Source organism: Lontra canadensis, unplaced genomic scaffold, assembly GCF_010015895.1.
Source record: "Lontra canadensis isolate GAN:19392208 unplaced genomic scaffold, GSC_riverotter_1.0 scaffold12, whole genome shotgun sequence".
Classification (NCBI taxonomy): domain Eukaryota; kingdom Metazoa; phylum Chordata; class Mammalia; order Carnivora; family Mustelidae; genus Lontra; species Lontra canadensis.
The window spans coordinates 15629410-15651048 of NW_022631006.1; the positions used below are offsets into that span (position 1 = coordinate 15629410).

General features: G+C 43.8%; 1 protein-coding gene across 2 annotated transcripts in view; it reads right to left on the bottom strand.

Annotated features, from left to right (window-relative positions):
- Window positions 1-18407: 18407 nt before the first annotated feature.
- SQOR (sulfide quinone oxidoreductase) overlaps window positions 18408-21639 on the bottom strand; it is a 50314-nt gene continuing 47082 nt past the window's right edge. For both annotated transcript variants that reach the window (XM_032856588.1, XM_032856589.1), the window contains exons 8-10: window positions 20513-20580; window positions 20041-20219; window positions 18408-18740 (exon numbers count right to left, since the gene is read on the bottom strand). In XM_032856588.1, the coding sequence (XP_032712479.1) occupies window positions 18683-18740; window positions 20041-20219; window positions 20513-20580 (305 nt within the window). In that variant the 3' untranslated portion in view covers window positions 18408-18682. The remainder of the gene's footprint in view (window positions 18741-20040; window positions 20220-20512; window positions 20581-21639) is intronic.

Below are 21639 nucleotides of genomic sequence, written 5' to 3' on the forward strand. Positions count from 1 at the left end.
AGTAAGAATCTATAAGACCTTAAAGATATCAATAAATAAATGAGTACAAGTCCAAGATGAATCTGGAATATTCTGCTGTGTCAGAAATAAGGAAGTGCATGTAGGTTAATGAGGATATGTCAAAAGACTAAAGAGACAGCTGGAAGGGGGTCCCATTAGCCAAACTTGGATATTTGAAACTTTAAAATAAGTGATAGTGATGGTTTACAGCCTATTGAATAGAATGCAAGTTCATGAAAACTTAAAGATAAAAATGGGTAAATAAATAAATGGGGAAGAAGAGAAAGTTCTTTCTTACGGTAGAATGCCAACTAATAAATGGAAATGGAATGATGGAAATAGACAATCACCATTTGGCAACCATCATGGCGTAAGTTATTAGTAGTTGCTAAGGCGGATGAGTAGAGATTTAATGAGTAACAGGATACTGACATAATTTCAGAATATCTCCCCACAAAATATTTACTAATCACAATGGGGGGGAAACGGTGGCTTTATCAGTGGAGAAATCTGTCAGAAACCAACTTGACAAGGTGGTTAGGATAAATCCCATCAGATATTAACAGGAAGAGTGACCATCAGCTGCTCACTGGTCTGATGCCCCAAGAGCACAGCATCCTGTCCGTGTAATTCCTGCCAAGAACGTATGGCACGAGTCTGTTCATGGGAACATAGCAGCCAGACCCAGACTGAAGGTCAGCCTTTGGAATGGAAAGGTCACTACTCTGTAAATCTTTCTAGGTCATGCAACACAGGGAAATACTGAGGAACCATTCCAGGCTGAAGGAGACTAAAGAGCCATGACAACTAAATACGTGTGAGCCTGGGCTCGATCCCAGACCAGAAAGGGAAAAAATGACATTGTTGGGACAGCTGGGAAAACTTGGATGGAAATGTATTAGTGTTGACTTTTCTTTTTTTTTTTTCACTTGGAGGACTGGATTGTAGGGTAGTTACTAAGGAAATTACTATTTGGGGGAAAGACCCAGTGTAGTATTTAGAGGTGCTGAGGTTTCATATCTACAGCTTGCTCTTAAATACTTCAGATAAAAAAGAGCAAGAACAATGATTCTATATAATAACAAGGTTTATTTTTTTTTAAGATTTTTTTATTTGTTTATTTGACAGACAGAGATCACAAGTAGGCAGAGAGGCAGGCAGAGAGAGAGAGGAGAAAGCAGGCTCCCTGCTGAGCAGAGAGCCCGATGTGGGGCTCGATCCCAGGACCGTGGGATCATGACCTGAGCCGAAGGCAGAGGCTTTAACCCACTGAGCCACCCAGGCGCCCCAACAAGGTTTATTTTTAATTATAATAAGATGGTATATAGAAAGCACCTGGCCTATGGTAGATTCTCATTACAAGTTAGTTGTGTACCCCCAAAAAAAGAGGGGGAAAATGTTAAGTCTGTGTCTACAAACTCTGTCCAAAATAATAATATCACATAAACTCTCTCTTCAACTTACAAGGGGGCGGCCCACCCAAAGACACATTGCTAATGATAGGTATTGAGCCACACACAGTATAATGATGGTTCTTTCTGGATTACAAAGCATTTTTTAGTTCATTATCTCATTTTATCTTCACAGTACCCCAGGGAGACAGGCAATTATCATTATTGTTGCTGGCTTTTTATACTATTATTATAGTTATTATTAGGAAGAAATGGCAGTTCAGAGACCTCAGAGTTGGGCTAAATAAATAATAATTAAAATGATGGTTTACCTTCCCAGAGAGAAGCAAGATTATATGCATAACTTACACACTCTTGTATATACAACCACAACCTAATACTCTGCGGACAACAGAGGTGTCTTTTAGGACCCAAAGGAAAATGATGTGACTGTGTACTCACTCTGGAGCTGGTCCAGCCTGACCTTAACATGCCTGCCCATGGGCTTGACGACCCTCAATACATGCTTTCTACCTCTGCACCAGTTAGAAGATGAGTAAGTTCTGGGAATCTACTGCACAGCGTAGTGATTATAGTTAATAATATTGTATCATACACTCAAAAGTGGCAAAGCCATTAGCTCGTAAATGTTCTCGCCCCAAAATGAAATGGTGATTATAGACACAATGCAGGTATTAGCCAATGCTAGGGTGGTCATCATTTCACAATCTATAGGTGTAACAGATCAACACTTTGTACATCTAAGACTTACACCATGTTCCATGCCAATTATATCTCAATAAAACCAGGGGGGAAAGGTTGATGTTATAAAAGACAAACAAAGGCTAGGGACATGTTCCAGGTTAAAGAAAGCTAAGGGGACATGACAACTACATGTAATCCCTGGCATGACCCTAGAGCCTATACTAGAGGGGACAGTGCTCTGGAGGACCTCATTACATCAGCTAATAAAACTGGAATATGAACAACAGATTAGGTAAAACACTGTATCAATGAAACTTTGTGAGGTTGATAACTGTACTGTGAGACAAGAGACTACCCCTATTGCAGTATTTGGTAGATTTAGTATTGTAGTTTAGTATTGAGTATAATGCAGTATTTAGAGCTAAAGGCCATGATGCACATAACTTCCATAAACTATTCAGAAAAATGCACACATGCATGCACATATGATATGTATACACACATGTATATATGTATATGTGTATACATATATATGCATATGTATATACATATATGTATACACATATATACATAAATAAATGTATGTACATGTATATAAATGTGTCCATATAAATACTCCACATATTTACAGAGAGAAGAATGATCAAGAACACAAATAACAAACAGGAGCAAAGTGTCCTGAAAGGTGAATCTGAGTAAAGGGGATATGGGTGCTACTTGCACTATTTTATGTTGGCAGGTCAGTTTGAAATTATTTCCAAATAAAAAGTAGGGGGAAGAGAAAGAAAAGAAGGGGAGCCCTGGCCTCCACTGCTGGATTCTGGAAGCACTGATAGGGAAAATTCAGTTCTGTCTTTGGCCCTCTTCAGTCCCTCTTCTGTCCACATTAAAAATAGCTGATGTGGGCGCCTGGGTGGCTCAGTGGGTTAAGCCGCTGCCTTCGGCTCAGGTCGTGATCTCGGAGTCCTGGGATCGAGCCCCTCGTCGGGCTCTCTGCTCAGCAGGGAGCCTGCTTCCTCCTCTCTCTCTGCCTGCCTCTCTGCCTGCCTCTCTGCCTGCTTGTGATCTGTCAAATAAATAAATAAAATCTTAAAAAAAAAATAGCTGATGTTTTTTATTTTTTAAGACTTTATTTATTTAAGAGAGAGAGCACAGAGGGAGAGGAAGAAGCAGACTCCCCACTGAGCAGAGAGCCCAACGTGGGGCTCGATCCCAAGACCCTGAGGATCATGACCTGAGCCAAAGGCAGACACTTAAGTAACTGAGCCCCCCAAGCACCCCAGTAGCTGATGCTTTCATAGCACTCTGATGCTTCTCAGACACCGCTTTATGTGCCTTATATATATTAACTCACTTAATAATGGTTCACATACTGCTATCCCATCTGATACCAAAAGCCCAATTTTACAAATGAGAAAAGAGTATATATGAGTAAGCCGGTACATCTTTATGAAGGGAGGTCACCATGGGCAAGCGGTGAAGCCAGGACTTACATCTGCCTCTTTCTGCTCCGTGTTTGAGCCTCCTTCCACCTTTACATGGTTCCCAAGCCTGCACGAGCACCCAGCTCACCTCTAGGGGGTTTTAAAGTACAGACTCCCACATCTTCCCTCAGAGGCATTGGTCAGAACCACAGACAGCCGATGTAGAGACCTCTCTCTGGGTTTTGTTTAGTTGTCTGTCACCATCTTCCGCAGCTCTTCCCTTGCCCCAGCTCCTAGATAGCTAGTGTCCCACTGAACACACCCTCCCAAAACTGTGCTCCTAGTCATCTGGCCTCTAGCCTATGGCCTCCTCTATGGAAACATAAGCATCCAGAGTCCCCGGGTGCCTTTGAGGCCCTATCTCAATGTCAGAGCTGACATCTGTGGCCAGCTGATTCCAGCTGAGAGGTAAAAGGCACCAGAGGCCATTCCAACCTTCGGTTTGGCTCCTATGCAATATGGCATATGGTAGGCCCAGGTGATTCTGGCTCAAACGCTGACTATCACACCTCTTTCACTGTAAAAAAGAGGCCCCTGGTATGAAAAGCTGTTACATGGGATCCCTTGTCAGAAGCAGACACTCTGTAAACCTTTGATGATACCAACAGAGCACAGAAAGGAAAACTGGTATCTGAAGGGATCACTTCCGTAAAGGATGGACCCCGTAGCATAAAAAAGGCCTGATAGCCTCAACTTGCCAGCAAATCTAGTTAGATTCCTTAAGAAGTGGTGCCATATTAAGAGTTCATTTTTGGGCTCTGCCACCAACACATCGGATATTTAGCAGTGACAGTAACTGGACCAGCTTCAGTCAGAGGCAATCCCTGCAGAGCCTCTGTCCCTGCTGTTACAGCTCCACCACCCATGGACCTACTGTGTGAGCACTGGGGTGACCAAGGGCACAAGCTGACAGACATCTACCAGATGAGTCATTTCGTGTACATGGTTGCAGAGTGACTCTTCCACTGGGTACTGATGGTCAACATAAAGATCTACATGCTTTGTGCTCACTCTTGTGGTTCAATCATATGCTTCTCCAGAATCCTGGTCTCGGATCTGCCACACCTGTTCCATCCAGTCTCCTAACCAAATTATTCACTGCTGCCTAGGAGTCCACATAAACTACCTCGGGCCACCATACAGAAGGGACAAACAAGGGTACTGCTCACAAATCTGCCCACTGGAAGGATTTCCCTCCAGACCTAGAGGGTATTATGCTAAGTGAAATAACTCCAACAGAGACAGGAAAATACCATATGACTCTACTTACACGTGGAATCTAAAAAACAAAACAAATGAACAAACAATGCAGAAATAGACCCATAAATTCAGAGAACAAACTGGTGGTTGCCAGAGAAAAGAATGCCGGGGGAGGAATAAGCAAAGGGGGTGAAGGGAGGGTGTGAGGTACAGGTTTCCACTTATATAATGATTAAGTCACAGGGATAAAAGGTATCATAAAGAATATAATCAATAGTATTTTGATAATGTCTAATAATTTTAATAATGCTACTTTAATAATGGTAATTTAATGAAACAGATGGTAGCTACACTTGCATAAGTGTACAGAGTTGTCAGATCACTATGTTGAACACCTGACACTAATGTAACATTATGTGTCAACCATATTTCAATAAAAAAACTAATTAAGAAATATTTTTAAGGGCAGGGACGCCTGGGTGGCTCAGTTGGTTAAGCGGCTGCCTTCGGCTCAGGTCATGATCCCAGCGTCCTGGGATCAAGTCCCACATCGGGCTCCTTGCTCAGCAGGGAGCCTGCTTCTCTCTCTGCCTCTCTGTCTGCCTGTGCTTACTCTCTCTCTCTCTGACAAATAAATAAAATCTTTAAAAACAAAAAGAAATATTTTTAAGGGCAGATTGTATACATCTATATATTCCTTTGTGTTATCATTGATCAAAGCAGAAAGTGTGCAAAACAGATATTTACATACAAATTTTTTTTAAAAAAGAGTAAGTGCTACTTGGACATGGCGAACCATCAGTCAGACCAAGACTTGAGATCAAGGGGAAATTGTGGGGTTGGGGGTTGGCGGCAAGGAAGACTGGTGTCATTAGACTACCTTAGGCAGAGGAAAACAGCTGCTCCAGACTTTAACCCTGAATGTTACCAATGCAAGAGAACCCAGGACTAACCTGACAGGAAGGTCTAGAAAAGTGTGTAAGCTTGCAGGTATACACACATGATGTGGCTTGGCAGCCAAAACTCACAAAGGCCTCTGGTAGCTTTACAGTATCACCCCATATGGTACTGATGACCAACTTCCCAAATTGTACACAATGCATAATTTAAAAATTCTGCCTCCTGTCACAACAGATGTAGCATAATTTCCAGTTCCAGAAATGTGCTCATAATACCTGCAGCCCGCTTCCTAATGCTGCCCAGTCCCTCCATTACATACATGCATACATATAAACATATAATAGTGTTATACAATACATATATACATATAAACACACAATACACGCATGCACACATACATATACACGCATGCATGAACACCCAATACACACATATACACATACATGCATACACGTGTACACATAAACATGCATGCACACTCATACACATACACACATACAAATATACATGCACATACACACACATACCCACACACACACATATACATGCATGCATGCATGCACACATGCGTGCGTATACAGACAGACAGACATACGGTGTTTATATGGGTTTCTACAGGAGTCAAAATACAATGTGGGTTCCCCCAGGAAAAGCGAGACCCCTAGAACATAGAAAATGAGGAGCGCCCTCTTGTGGCTCTAGCCTGACCCTGTCGCTGCCTAACCACGAGAGCCGCTTGCTTCTCTGAAGCCTCAGTCGTCGGTAACACACGGGTGAAACTCCCTTCCGAAGGGCGACTGTGAAGATTAAACAAGAAATTGGATGCACAGCGCCTAGCCGAGTGTCTACCTCAAAGCACTCAAAACTGTAGCAGTCGATATGATTTCGATGAGGACTGGGGCCGTGATTGCGGCTGAGCAAACTCACCGGAGCAGGAAACGGTGAGGCGAGGGAACGCGACACCGACCCTGGGGCGGGCCGGGTGCTGGGCCGGGGGGCTGGGGAGACGCGCGGGGCCTTCCCGTGACGCGGGGCTTGGGCTCCTTTACTCAGCGCTCACGGGCCGGCTAGTTAATCAGGTGCAGGTGGTAAGCAGACACAGCTTGGCCTCGCTTCAAACCAAGCGTTCCCAGGCCCACTTTGTTACGGGATCCGGAAGGAACGACGCCGGCGGAGACCAGCAGGTGTCCGCGGCGCAGGTGCTCCAGGCGTCCTGCAGGGGGCGCCACAGCCGAGTCCGGAGAAGAGAGCAACGCGCGCTCTCCCCTCTCACACGCGCTCTCCTCTTTCCCTCGCGCTCTCCACCTGCTGCTCCTTCGTGGTTCTCACAGAGCCCACTGAGGAGCCCCACGAAGCTGCAAAGGGCCATGGTCGGCAGGTGCCAGCAGGAACCCCTGGTGTCAGCGGACTTCCTGGAGAAGGTGCAGTTGCCCCTTCCTAGTCTGGAGGCTGTTTTGCAAGTGACCAAGAGAACCCTTGCAGAGAACTCACTCTCCCTTAGAGGCCGGAACCCATCTCACTCACCTGAAGACCCTCGCAGCTGGCCAGGCCTCGTACATCCGTATTTGCAGAATGAATGCATAAATAGATTGATATTGGTTGTGGAGTAGAAAACAGGATGTACCCGCCTTGTTATCCTTGTAATAAAGCTAGGTTTTCACCTCTAGCATCTCACGGGAGAATCACTCCCTTCCCACACGCATTCTCAGTCCCTGTGGCTCACATAGACCTGACACAATCCTCTTCCCCAAGAGTGGGCACATGATTGGTTCCAAAAAAAGTCACAAGCCCAGTTGGGATCATCAAATCTCTTCCCAGATTTTTCCCATTTCCAGTCAGAAAAGAGGGACTGTTGCTTTAAGGACAAGGTAAGCCTGCTTCTGCCTGGGATGACTACATCCTCCAAAGGTGGCGCACTTGAGGAAGAAACCAGCACTAAGAAAATCAAACTGAAAACAAGAGAGGGGGGACTTTGAGCCTCTGGATCTGGCCATGCCTGATCTCCTTCTCAGACTTCTAGATATACAAGCCAATAAATTGCTTTTTTTTGTTTCTTGGAAAATGAGAGGATTTGTACTGAGGCATTTCTTCTTTGAGTCCTGAGCAGAAATATGATAAGGCTGAACCCTAAGAAGCCTTCCAGTGTAATCCTGATATCAATTTTTCCAAGATACCAAAAACAGACTGAGGTAGATCCCTGTTCTGCTTCTCATTTGTTACATGATCTTGAAAATCTTTCAGGCCTTTTGACAATGAACACATAGTTCCTAGTCACAGATGACAGCCCATTTCTAGACTTAAAAACTGGATTCAAAACTTTCATCTTAACCATAACCATTCAAATTCCTAGGTTTTTACAATTACTGATGTTTAAGCAATAAGCCTACAGTATTGTATTTGCACATAAAAACCATTAGAAGGCATTCCTCATTTAGAAGACAGCCACTAATTAGTCAAACCTAAGGTGAATTAGTAGGATGTAAGGATGTATTTACAAGCTGGACTGGTACCAATTTGGAGAAAGTAAGCTAATAAAATCAGCTTTGCTGGAGCGAAATGGCACACAATGAGGTCCTTGAGTCTCATTGCTTCCATTTGCTCAGATAAGGAAGGAGGAGGGTAAGGAGAATTTTCTACCACAATCTTGTTAAATTTCAAAGTATGGTCCCCAATCAACAGTAAGGCATTGATTCTGGAAGGAACGGCCCTAGCTGACCACTGAGATTGTAAACAAGGTGGGAGCAGAGGGGTAAGGCTGGTCAGCAGTTGTCCCAACACCTTCTCCACACATCCTCCCATCATCCCATATGGGGATTGATGATCTTGCCCCTGCCTTTTTTTTTTTTTTTTAAAGAGACTTGAGAGAGAGAGAGAGAACATGAGAGGGGAGAAGGTCAGAGGGAGAAGCAGACGCCCTGAAGAGCTGGGAGCCCTTTGCAGGACTCGATCCCAGGATTCCGGGATCATGACCTGAGCCAGAGGCAGTGGCTTAACCAACTGAGCCACCCAGGCACCCTGATCTCTCCCCTTTTTAATGAGACCCATTCCCAAGTGCACCACTCTCTCTCCTCTCCATCCTTGGCCTCACGACTTCTTCATCCAGTCTGTTCTTCTCACTCCTTTGCTTTGCTTCAGGCCTCCCTCTGCCATTGGCTGTACTTTGCAGGTCAACAGGGTCCTTGGGCCAAAGAGATTGCCAACATCTTCCAAGTCCTAGAAGATCCCCCATAAATCTACCAAAAGGAAGATTTATAACTGCTTTCGCCTGAAAGCTGGATATTCATCAGCTGTGGGAAGATCCATTAATCCCAGGTTTGCAATATCAATTTTTTTACTATCAAAAGTATTCCAGGAAAATCACTGAGTGAAGCGATCTGAGTAAAATCCCACTAGGGCGGATGGCAGCAACTCCACAGTTGGCAGGGGTTTGGGAATCTATCCTCCTGGCAGTGCCTCCCTTCCTGTCCAGAATCTTCTCTTCAGCTCTTCTCCCTCTCCATGGTGGCAATACCATCCATCACAGTCACCCAAGCTTGGGAGTCATCCTGGGCTCCTTATCCCTTGCCCCTTGGTAGTCATCCCAAAGCTCTGGGCTTGTGTGCCCTCTCCCTTTTATACTTACCCCTGTATTAAGGAGGAAACCTGGGAAAAGACAACCAGTTTCACTAGGAGTCTGCCAGCAAGAGAGGGCCACTTGCACCAGACTGAAAAGCAGAAGAGAAGAACCTTCCCCGCTCTGGCAGTAGTGGCCTGTGTGTTTGTAGACGTGAGGCTTGCATAGATCTGCAGGCAACCACCAACTTCGATGTGTCAGACAACTGAGAGCCATGGAGCCAGTATTTGCTGCCATGTCTCAGCCTCCTGACCTCCTGAAAACAAACAGCAGTTTTCCATGTTTGTTTCCCAATGTTCCAGGAGTCAGCAAACTTTCTCTGAAGAGCCAGATAGTAAATATTCTAGGCTTTGAGGGCCGCATGCAATCTCTGTCACAACTGCTCCACTCTTCCATTGTAGGGCAAAAGCAGCCCTAAGTAATACAGAAACAGCAATGCCTGTGTTCCAATAAAACTTTATTTATAAAAACAAACAGTGGATTGGATTTGGTTCACATATCCAAGTTTGCTGACCTCTGTAATCTTCAGTTTCTTTCTGCCTGAACTATTTATACAGTGGTCTCTCTTTGCCTGATAAAATATCCATGAATTTTCCCCTACCCTCCTTCTTTAGTGCCTTAATTCAAGCCATCATCATCTCTTACTGAAGCTTGCTGGCGCTGGCTTTGGTCACTCCATCTGGAGCCTTCTCAATCCATACATCACTCATGCTGCTACAATTCCCAGTCATTCCTGTGTAAACTCCAATGTCTCTGCATCCTTTGTCAGGGGCACACCTGAGTGGCTCAGACTGTTAAATGTCTGCCTTTGGCTCAGGTCATAATCCTGGGATCCTGGGATCAAGACCCATGTCCGGCTTGCTGCTCATCAAGGAGTGTGCTTTTCCCACTCTCTCTACCTTTTCCTTTCTCATGCTCTCTCTCCCCCATCTTTCTCTCAAATAAATAAAATCTTTAAAAAAAAAAAAGTTAACTTTGTGTCAGTCAGGGGCCCTATAAGGAGCAGATGACAAGCCAAGTTAGGATCATTCATGATAGGCTTATTTATTTACACAGGGGGCTTGGATTAGGGGAGCCATAGGCACAGTATGGTCATTTGGGGTTTGTATCTTGGGGCTATTTCCACCATTAGGCCCATAGGGATGGTGCAGGAGTGGTCATTGGAACCCAAAAAGAGTCGTGCAGAAAGACCAGGTTTGGAGTTTTTGTATTCATGTCATTTGATTTTTTTTTTAAATCTAACTCTTCTCAGACTAGTACTTTCATAAAATACAATCAAATTTTATTAGAAGAAAAAGTGATATTTGAAAACACATAAAATACAAGCTCAATTTATTATTATTAGATTCAACAGATATAAAATATATCTGCCAAATTGCTATAAAAGTTTATAAACTCTTACTCTCAATTTCTGTTATTACCTCATCATGGGGCCAAGACATCCCACAGAGAAGGGGCCAGCCCCACCTGGAGCTCTCGTCCCTCTCTCTCATCTCTACCAACAACCTCCACTGTTGTTGCCAACAACCAGACACTGGACAGCAGGAGACAGTCTCCACACTGCCCATGCCTTCCATCTCCCAGGGCAGAGGACAGGGCACAGAAGGTAAAGATGGAACTGGAGGAACAGAAAGCAACATAAACCCCAGCCCTTTCACAGAACTACAACAAACAATCCTAAAGTTTGTATGGAAACACAAAAAACACCCTGAATAACCAAAGCAATCTTGAGAAGAAAGAACAAAGCTGGGGGCATTGTAAGGTCACTGATTTCACACAATATTTTAAAAAAAGCTAATGTAAAAAAAAAATAATAAATTTAAAAAAATTTTAAAAAGCTAATGTAATCCAAACAGGATGCCATTTGGCATAAAAGGAGACACCATTGGAACAAAATAGCCCAGAAATAAACCCATACACATATGGTTAGTTAAATTACAACAAAGGAGTCAAGAATATACAATGGGGGAAAGGACAGTCTCTTCACTAACTGGTATTGGGAAAACTGTACAGCTATAAGGCAAAAGAATACAAAATGAACTCAAAAATGGATGAAAGACTTCAGTGTTAGACCTGAAACCGTAAAACTAGAAGAAAACATAGGCAGTAAGCTCCTTGACATCAGTGTTGGTGTGATTTTTTTTGGATTTGACGTGAAAAGCAAAGGCAACAGAAGCAAAAATAACAAGTGGGACAACAGACTAAAAAGCTTCTGTACAGCAAAGGAAACCATCCACAAAATGAAGAGGCATCCTACTGAATGGGAGAAGATAATTGCAAATCACACATATGATAAGGAGTTATATCCAAGATACATAAAGAACTCACACAACTCAATAGCAACAAAAAGAGAAAAAAGAAAGTTTAAATGGCAGGGGGAGGGGGACACTGCACACTGCACCTGGCTGGCTCAGTCAGGAGGGCGTGCAGCTCTTGATCTCGGAGTTGTGAGTTTGAGTCCCACATGGGGTGTAGAGATTACTTAAATAAATAAAAGACTTAAATAAGTAACAAATAAATGTTACAATGTAACAAATGTTACAATTTGTTGCAAAACAAATAAGTGAAAATGGACAGAGGATCTGAATAAACATTCTTTTAAAGAAGACATACAAATATCCAGCAGACACATGAAAAGATGCTCAACCTAGCTAATCATCATCAGGGAAATGCAGATTAAAACCACGATGCGGTATTATCTCACACTAGCCAGAATGTCTAGTATCAAAAGACAGTAGCAAGTGTCGGTGAGGATGTAGAGCAAAGGGAGGCATTGTGCATTGTTCTTGGGAATGTAAATTGGTGCAGCCACTGTGGAAAATAGTATGGTGGCTCCTCAAAAAATTGAAAATAGAAATACCACATGATCCAGCAATTCCACTATGGGGTTTCTAGCTCCAAGAAAACAAAAACACTAATTCAAAAAATATATATGCACTTTATGTTTATTGCAACATCATTTACAATCACCAAGCTATGGAAGCCCCCTAATTGTCCATTGATAGGTGAATTGATAAGATCATGTACACACACACACACACACACACACACACACACACACATACACACACACAATGGAATATTATCAAACCACCAAAAAGAATAAAATCTTGCCATTTGTGACAACACAGATAGACCTTGAGGGTATTATGTTAGGTGAGAACAGACAGAGAAAGACAAATACCATATGATCTCACTTATGTGTGGAATCTAAAATGAAAACAAACCAAAAACCAATAAACAAGCTCATAGATACAAAGAACAGATGGATGGTCACCAGAGGTCGAGAGTGGGAAGTGGGTGAAATGGGTAGAGGGGGTCCAAAGGTACAAACTTGCAGTTATGAAGTAAATAAGTTGTGGGGATGTAATGTACAGCACAGTGACTGTAGTTAATACTACCCTATTGTATATGTGAAAGTTACTAAGAAAGTAAATCTTTAAAGTTCTCATCACACACACAAAAATTTCTGTAACTATGTATGCTGACAAGATGTTAACTACATTTATTGCGGTGATCATTCTGCAATATATACAAATATCAAATCATTATATTATACAACTGAACTAATATGGTATTATATGTCAGTCATACCTCAATTTCAAAAAATAGCCCGAAAAAAAAATATCCCAACCCAAGATCCTCTATAAGCCCATTTTCTGCACTGTCTTCCTATAGTCCAATATTCTATCCATACCAAATTATCTATAGTTCCCTCATTTTCCCACCCCCATCCCTTTACACATTTGTTCCCTATGCCTGGGAAGCTTCCACTCTTCTCCTGGGAAAGTCTCGCCCATGTTTCAGGATCATAGAGGTACTAATGGTTTGGGGTGCTCAAAATATTTTTCTACCAATTTCCTGTTGATAGCAACCCTGCTCCCCTAGACATGGAGTGCACACATGGCCAAAATATAGCTGGTTAGTTCAGTTACTTAGCAAATATTTATTAAGAACTTACTTTGTGCTGTTCTATATCATACTGTTGTATGTGCTGTTCTAGATCATACTCTTCTAGGTACTATTAATACAGCACAGAAGAAGATAAATCCCTTATCTGAATGATGGCAGAAACACATTTGTTTATTATGTGATAGTCATAATCCTTCCCCAGAAATGGTTCATGGATATTTAAAAAGCAAAGTTCCTCTTTTCCCTCTAGGAAAGTGAGGCTGGGAGGACATGCATATAGTTCTCATTCCTAGCCACACTGAGAAAGCTTGTCTGCCATAGAAGATTGACTCAGGGAAAAAGAATTGGGAGATGGAAAGAGAAGTACCTTGACTATATTATTTGACTCCTAGATCTAGCCAAGCCTGAAGTCTACCCTTGGATTTCCTAGTTGCATGAGCTATTAAGTTCTCCTTTTTTGCTTAGGCCTATTTGGGTTAGATATCTGTCACTTGCAAACAGATGAGTCTTAACTAGTACAGGGACTTTACCATTTTCTGGACATCTTCCCGGAATGACTAGTATAAGTCAGTGGCACATTCTGAATTCTATGAGCACATACAAATGGGACATCTATCTTGGCACTTGACCTCAGTAACTAAACAGAGCTCACTTAGGACAAAGACTTTCATCTCTGAATCCCCAGGGTCTTGTCTATATTAGATACTTCCAAACTGTTTGTGGGCGTGCTTAATAATGAATTCTCACAGTTATTAAATCCCTGGAGAGAGAGGTTGATTGAGATCAAGAGAGACTGAATACAAAGGGCCTTCTAAGATCTAAACTAGCCGGACTCAACACAACTTAGGTCAGAGCAGCTCCCCACAGGACCCCTCCTGTAAAGGCACCCATCTGTTTCTATGGGATATCTCATTACAAATCACTAGGAAGCAGCCAGTCCACTTCTTTATTGACTTGAGGCAATTAACAGCTTACACCTAGAGCAGTGCTTACTATTTGCTGAGCACTAGGTAAGAGTCCTCACAATAACCCAGGAAGGTAAATACTACTACAGTCCCAACTTTATAGGCAAGAGAACAGGACCTGGAGAATTTCCCCTAGATCACACAGCTCAGTGAGACTCAGGCTCAATCCCAATCTGTGCTCTTAGCTACGACTGTGCATTGGCTAATCTCTATCACCAGGAACTTCCCAACTCTGAAAGTCTGTTGAAATGAGGCAGAGAGATATACTATTGAGTCACACAATCCACCTGGCTTCCAGTTAGGACAAGGATGTTGAAGTCCCCTGTCATGACCCCCTTTCTCCCAGGCAGGCAAGCATTCCTAGTCTGAGGGGACGTTGTGTCTGAGTGCTTTGTTCAGCGACCACAGTTAACATAACCTTCAGTCTCTGTGCTGAACTGCTGAAAACTACACCTTGATTCATTTGCTTACCTCAATTCTGTGAAGTAGGTGTTACCACCCGCTCTTCAGGCCCCAAGGTGATGGTTAAAAAGCCTGAGCTGAATGCTGAGACGCTAGTGAGTGGGAAAGCCAGGACCGGAATCCAGGTCTGCAGTTCCAAGTCCTGTGTTCCTTTGGGCTGCCCTTCAAGATCTGAAGCCAGCGGGTACCAGCACAGCAACCGCAGGTCCTGCCTGTCTGCAGCTTCTGCCCCCTGTTGGCCTAGACAGGGCCCCAAATTGTACCTGAGGGTTGCAGTCGCGTGGTTCTACTACGGGCAAATGTGGGAAGCTATCACTTAATTTAGGGTTTTTGACGTGTGCTCTACTCCAAGGAAGTTAATTTAAAAATCAATATTGAGGGAGAAAACTGTCCAGTATTTCACCATCCATCTTTCTCAACTGTCTCTTGTGATCTTTCTACCTCTCTGTTGCAAAGTATTAACCTTGACTTTCTCCTGCTTATTACAGACAAGCATTCTCCTTAGCTACTTGGCAGTTAACCTAACTAGAGACCTGGTTTTCATTAATCCACTCAAAGAGCTTCAGCTTGGGGGGCACCTGGGTGGCTCAGTCGGTTAAGCATCTGCCTTCAGCTCAGGTCATGATCCCAGGGTCCTGGGGTCAAGCCCCACATCGGGCTCCCTGCTCAGTGGGGAGCCTGCTTCACCCCCTGCTCCTCCACCTCCTGCTCTTGCTCTCTCTCAGATAAGTAAAATCTTTAATTAAAGAAAAAAAAAAGAAAGCTTCAGCTTGGGGTGCCTGGTAGCTCAGTCCGTTTAGCATCTGCCTTCAGCTACTGTCACGATCTCAGGGTCCTCAGATGCGCTCCTACATCAGGCTCCCTGCTCCCTCTGCCCCTCCCCACCCCCACCGCTCACTCTCTCTCCGTCTCTCTCTCTCTCAAATAAATAAAATCTTTAAATAAATAAATAACAAACACTTCAGGTTATCCAAAGCATTCTTGTTCCTTCCTTGCCTGAGATGATCACAATGAGTTCATCCTGACTGAAAGCTCCAAGTGGGGTCTTAGGGCGTGAACAGGGCACTTTGCTTCAAAATCAGCCTGGAGTTATCCGGTGCATTAAAACAATCAGAGAAGCTACTCTTAAATGTTGGATTACAAAAGCTACCTTCCTCAAAAAGAAAAAAATTCCACGTCTTTGATAATTTTGTTTGTAGGATTGTTGCAGGATTATGCGAGGAAAGTATCTAGTACTGACTATACCCCAATTCTCTACTAGGTATGAGACATACATGTGTTACGTTAATTAATTAGCAATTCTCTTAGCCAACACAAAGGATCTGTGCTCCTCATATAACTAATTACTCGCCAATCTACTCTCTACAACCAACCTCTGGGTCTTCAACACATAGGAAGTATAAAATACAAATAGTACTTGCAGAGGCACCTGGGTGGCTCAGTGGGTTAAAGCCTCTGCCTTTGGCTCAGGTCATGATCCCAGAGTCCTGGGATCGAGCCCCACATCAGGCTCTCTGCTCAGCGGGGAGCCTGCTCCCTCTTCTCTCTCTGCCTGCCGCTCTGCCTACTTGTGATCTCTGTCAAATAAATAAATAAAATCTTTAAAAAAAAATAGCACTTGCAGTATGATTTTTGTTTGTTTGTCTTCAAAAAGTTGACATGTGATAGGTCAACAGAGAAAAAGACACCAAGACTTATTAGTTGCTATAACTGGGGGATGGATTTGGAGTCATTTTTGTTTTTTGATTATCTCTGTTCTCTACATTTTCTACAAGAGTCAGACATGGTGGTTCAGTGGGTTAAGCCTCTGCCTTCAGCTCAGGTCATGATCTCAGGGTCCTGGGATCGAGTCCCACATCATGGGGCTGCCTGCTCAGCAGAGAATCTGCTTCTCCCTCTCCCTTTGTGTTCTCTCTCTCAAGCTTGCTCTTACTCTCTCTCAAATAAATAAATTAAACCTTTTTTTTAAGTTTGACATAAGAAAAAACACTAAAAATGTTTTTAACGGCAAAAAAATCTACTAAATCTGAAACCATGTCCCGCTTGATGACAAGTGCTACTTCCCTCCCTGGACCCCAGTGGTCCCTTAGCTGTCATCCCAGCTCTGTTATTACACCCATAGCTCGCCCAGGGCTAATGCCAAGGTAGGAATTTCAACTCCCGGGAAGAAGCTCCTGGGACAAGGGGAGGGGACCAAGGAGAGATTGCTCAAATCAATAGTTCCAGCCTGGTGTCCCTTCGGTATTCTGAAGCCATCAGCCTCTGAGTGAGACAGATCTCCGCACAGGGCAGGACCCCACCACTGGAGAAACTACCCACCCTCACCTCTATCCTGGTCTTACCCCCTCTTCCACTACCTGATCCAGTAACTGGAGGCAGTCCCAAGGGAAGGTCTCTCCCTTGGCCAACCCTACATTTGTGGTTAAGGAGATAAGGTTTCAAAAACCAAGCTTTTCTGGAATTCTGGCCAACAGCGGTTACCGCCCCCTCCAGCGTTGGCAATAAATTCTGCCCGGCATCATGCAAATCCAGAAGCAATTCCCTGACGCTTGGAGCTTCATTCAGAATGCATGATCATAAGTGGACCCAGGAGGCTCTCTGGTTCACCCTGCAAAGGGTTTCAAATTGACTTGACCTCAAGCCAATGGCGTCCTCAGCCATTCCAAGAATCCCAGCCCATCCCTAAAAATGCAGAAACTGTCTTTACCAGCACTTTTGTCCACATCCAGGGAGAAAGTAATGGCTGGTTCTTTCCAGGCCCTCTTGGATCTTGCAGAGGAAGGTCATGGGAGGTGACCAGCACCCAGCTCTCCCTGATTTCACAGGAATGGGCAGCCCACCAGGAACCAGCCTGCAGCCACCTCAGGAGGGAGTCAAAGTAAAGGGCAGAATAATCCTGCCCCCGCCTGCTTCACAAGCACTGTGTGAATGTGTAGGAGGTGATGAGCTTCTTTGCTCTCCCTTTCCAGGCCTGAGGTGGGGTGGGAGGCAGTGAGCGCACCTGTGAGAATGGTCAATATATTGTCCAAACTGGACATTTTGGAATAAAAGGGGGCACTGTTAATAGCTCTGCTAGGATAACAGATGTTAGAGAGGAATACTGCAGACAAGCCAGATATGTGGCTACCACAGAAAACATCTTTCTTCCACTCCTATAACCAGGGGTCCACTGCTGGAGTGGTGCCCTGTACCCTCCTGGAACGGGGGCCATGAAGAAAGTCTGCTTTCCGAACCAACCAAGGTCTCATCCAGCAAGCCCTCCCACATCCCAGGAAAAGAGGAGGAAACTATCCCATAAACCTCAGAAGTCTGGGCAGAGCACCCTCTGTTCACCGCTGTGTCTCCCGGGCCAAAATCATGCATGGCAGGTAGAGCGTGCTTTGTAAATATTTGTTGAATGAATGACTGAGTGCCTGAGCAGTTTCTCCAGTCATCAGCAGAACTCCGGGAAATCAGAAAGACTTAGCAATCCTAGGTAAGTAACATTGTTACCTAAACTAGGTAACCGTTCAGGTTTGAACTCCGAATGGTTGTAACAGGCAGCAGCCACCAGGCCCCTGAAGAGGAGGTCTATGCATCACGTGTTCAGGGCTGTCTCACACACACCATTTGAAATAGTATTTTCCCTGCAGTGATTTTTCTGTGAATCCAAACAGGCTCTGGGGAAATTGCACCAGCTGTCCGTGGGACACTTATAAGTAGGCAACAGGTAAGCTTCTGTCACCAACTCTGGCTCCCAACGGCTATAACTTTTCATCCCACCAGTCAATATAAAACTGTTTCACGGAATCTCAATCAATGGCAAGCTTTTATTTAAAAAATAGAAATCTATCCTCTCATCTGAATATTTCCAAAGCATCAAACTCATCTAGGGCAGACCACATGGTGGCTATTCAGAGGCACTAAAAAGGGAGGCATTTGGTCACCATGATCCAGCAATTAAGTCTTTGCACAGGGTTAGGTTTTAAGTTCTTCCTGCTGCTCTTGGTCAATCAGCGACTGTGATTTGGGTTCAGAAGCCATCCAAGGAGAGCGAGGGTTGAGCCATCCTTAACTCATACCCAGATGGAACACCTTCCTCAGAAAAGCTGGTCCTCCCCAGTAACCCCTGGAAGAAATGACCGAGAAGATTATTTGCATCAGAAAAGATGAGGGAGACTTCAGCAGCAGGAAGTTGAAAGGGAGGCGCTTGCTCCGGAAGGAAGCGCACTTCTCCGCACGGAGAGCAACATTTGTCTAGTGAAGTAGAAAGATCCCATGACCAGAAGGGGACAACCTACTCTGGATCCTGGCTTTAACGCAGAGCCAGGACACACAGACTCAATTCAGCAAACTGGTATGAAGTTTTTGCTGCAGGCGAACTGCAATCCCCTCTACGCTCGTTTGCTCGTAAATTAAGTATAGGTCAGGGTTTCTCAACCTTGGCCCTGCTGACATTTTGGACCAGATATTTCTTTGCTATGGGTCTGTCTTGTGCATTTTAGGATGATTAGCAACATCTCTGGCCTCTGCTCACTAGACGCTCCTAAGCATCCCCTCCAGTTGTGACAATCAAATACCTCTCCCAATATTGCCAAATGTCCCCTCAGGGGCAAAATCACCCCTGGTTGAAAACCACTGGTGTACATATCCTGATTTAACCATCTCTTAAGGGTTTGGACAAGTGAAATGAGATTGTCACTTTTGCGACAAAGAAGAACTATTAATTTTTATTATTCTATTTATTTATTGAATGCCTACTATGTAGCTGTCTATGTGTCATCTCATTAATCCTCATCCTGTGAGGTGGCAATGTTCCTTTCATTTTGTAGATAAGAAACTTAAACATAAAAAAGAAAACATAAAGAAACTTAAACAGGGTGTTTAAGCAACTTGGCCTAGGACACTCAGCTAGTGAATGGAAGAAGCAGGACTCAGACACAAGTCTGACTCCAAAGCTATGCTCTTAATCACTAGGTTTTCTTTTTCCTAGAATACAATAAAAACCAAAGGTGGCAGATGAAAAAGTATTTGACACATGGAAGTGATTTACTACTACTACTGCTACTCTACTACTACTATTATTACTATTACTATTAATCTAGCACCAAGAGAGAGACAGGGCATGGAAAACAGAAGATTTGGTCACTGCCACTAATGAAGAAGGGAAGAGGCTGCCTCCCCCTGTGGCTGGCAAATGTGCAATGATTCCTTTCCCTCACCCGGAGCGGCCTCTTTCCCACCAACTATGTCTGAGATGAACAGACCCTAGGCCGCCATCACTCATCCAGGAGAAAACACAACAAAGCAGATGCCATCTTCCAGTTCTGCTCTGGGTCCTGATGGCTCCCACAGCTTGAAGTCCTCCTTGAAACAACCACCCTGCCCAAGTCTGTGAGGTATGTCTCTACCCTAGAGGATGACCTTACCTCAGCATCAAATTCCAATACAGGAAAGGCATCAGGTCGGCCTTCATGAGGTACATGGTAAGTCGCTCTCTGCTCTGGTCAAAGGGGAAGGTTTCCAGCGGCTGAGCATTGTAGTCGAACTCCGCAAGAATCACACGGTTGTAGCCAGTCACCAGTGGACACGAGGTGTAGCCATCGTACTAAATTTGCATGTGAGACCAAGTTGGAAAGTGACTTTTTTTATGGGATGACAGAAATACTTGAGAATTTATTATTTACTCTAGAGAGTGGCAATTTTCTTCCTTTTTTGTATATTTTCATTTTTTGTACAGTGAAAAATGTAAATTACCTAACAAAAATACATACTAAAGGCAAAAATTAAAGTGCCCATATGAAAGAAACCAATTAAGAAAGTGGCAGAATTGTGGGAAAACACTCCTTTCACACAGAAGAGGTGTTAATTGAGCTAGGGCTTCTTATAAGGCATACAAACCTTTTTCATTGGTTTTTGATTCTTCATAATCAGAGAAATTGTTCTGTCAAGTATTCCTGACTGGGCAGCTAGGAGAGAAATGGAAAAGTCAGAAAAATTTAAGCATCTAGGTTTTCTAAGAAAACTAAGTTGCAGACAAATACCAACAAGTTAAGAAGCCTCTATTCTCTATCCCTCTAGATTTTTAACTGGAACATGGCTCACGTTACCACTCAAAGTTCTGGCTACCAGAAGGGGTTCTTTAATTCATCAAAGGCCCACACAGATGCCTCTGTAAGTTTGAAAACTCAAGAGCCAGTCCTATCTGAACAAGAGAACTGTAACAATGGCCCTACCCCAAACCCAGTTCCTTTTCCTAGGGGTCAATGGTTGTGAACTTGGCCTCTGTGTCCAGAATCCCCTAGCCTATTCGGATGTCCCTCTGTCCTTGTTCAGATGGCCTCAGGTGATATTCAGTTGGGCCAAACAGTGAGTTTTCCTTTGTCCTGGAATGCCCTGGCAGAGGCTGGACCAGATGTAGACAGTCAGACAGGTAGACGGATGTTCTTGGTTTTTGATGGCAAGAGTGGGAGACTGCCTTTTCTATTATGAAAATATTCAAACTCTACCATTCTTGTTCCATCTATCCTATCAGATGCTACTGTTTTTTTCTGGAGTATTTTCAGAGCAAACAATCACATCAATTCACCCATAAATATTTCTGTGTATATCTCTGAAAAATGAGGAAATTTTATTATTTTTTTAAAGATTTTATTTATTGGGGCACCAGGGTGGCTCAGTGGTTTAAGCCTCTGCCTTCGGCTCAGGTCATGATCTCAGAGTCCTGGGATCGAGCCCCGCATCGGGCTCTCTGCTCAGCAGGGAGCTTGCTTCCCCCCTCCCCTCTCTCTGCCTGCCTCTCTTGTGATCTCTGTCTGTCAAATAAATAAATAAATAAATAAAATCTTTTAAAAAAATAAAAAGTAAAAGATTTTATTTATTTGACAGTGAGAGTGAGAGAGCACAAGCAGGGGGAGCGGCAGGTAGAGGGAGAGGGAGAAAGAAGCAGGCTCCCCGCCAAGTGGGGAAGCCGTATATGGGACTCAATCCGAGGACTCTGGGATCATGACCCAAGCTGAAGGCAGTGG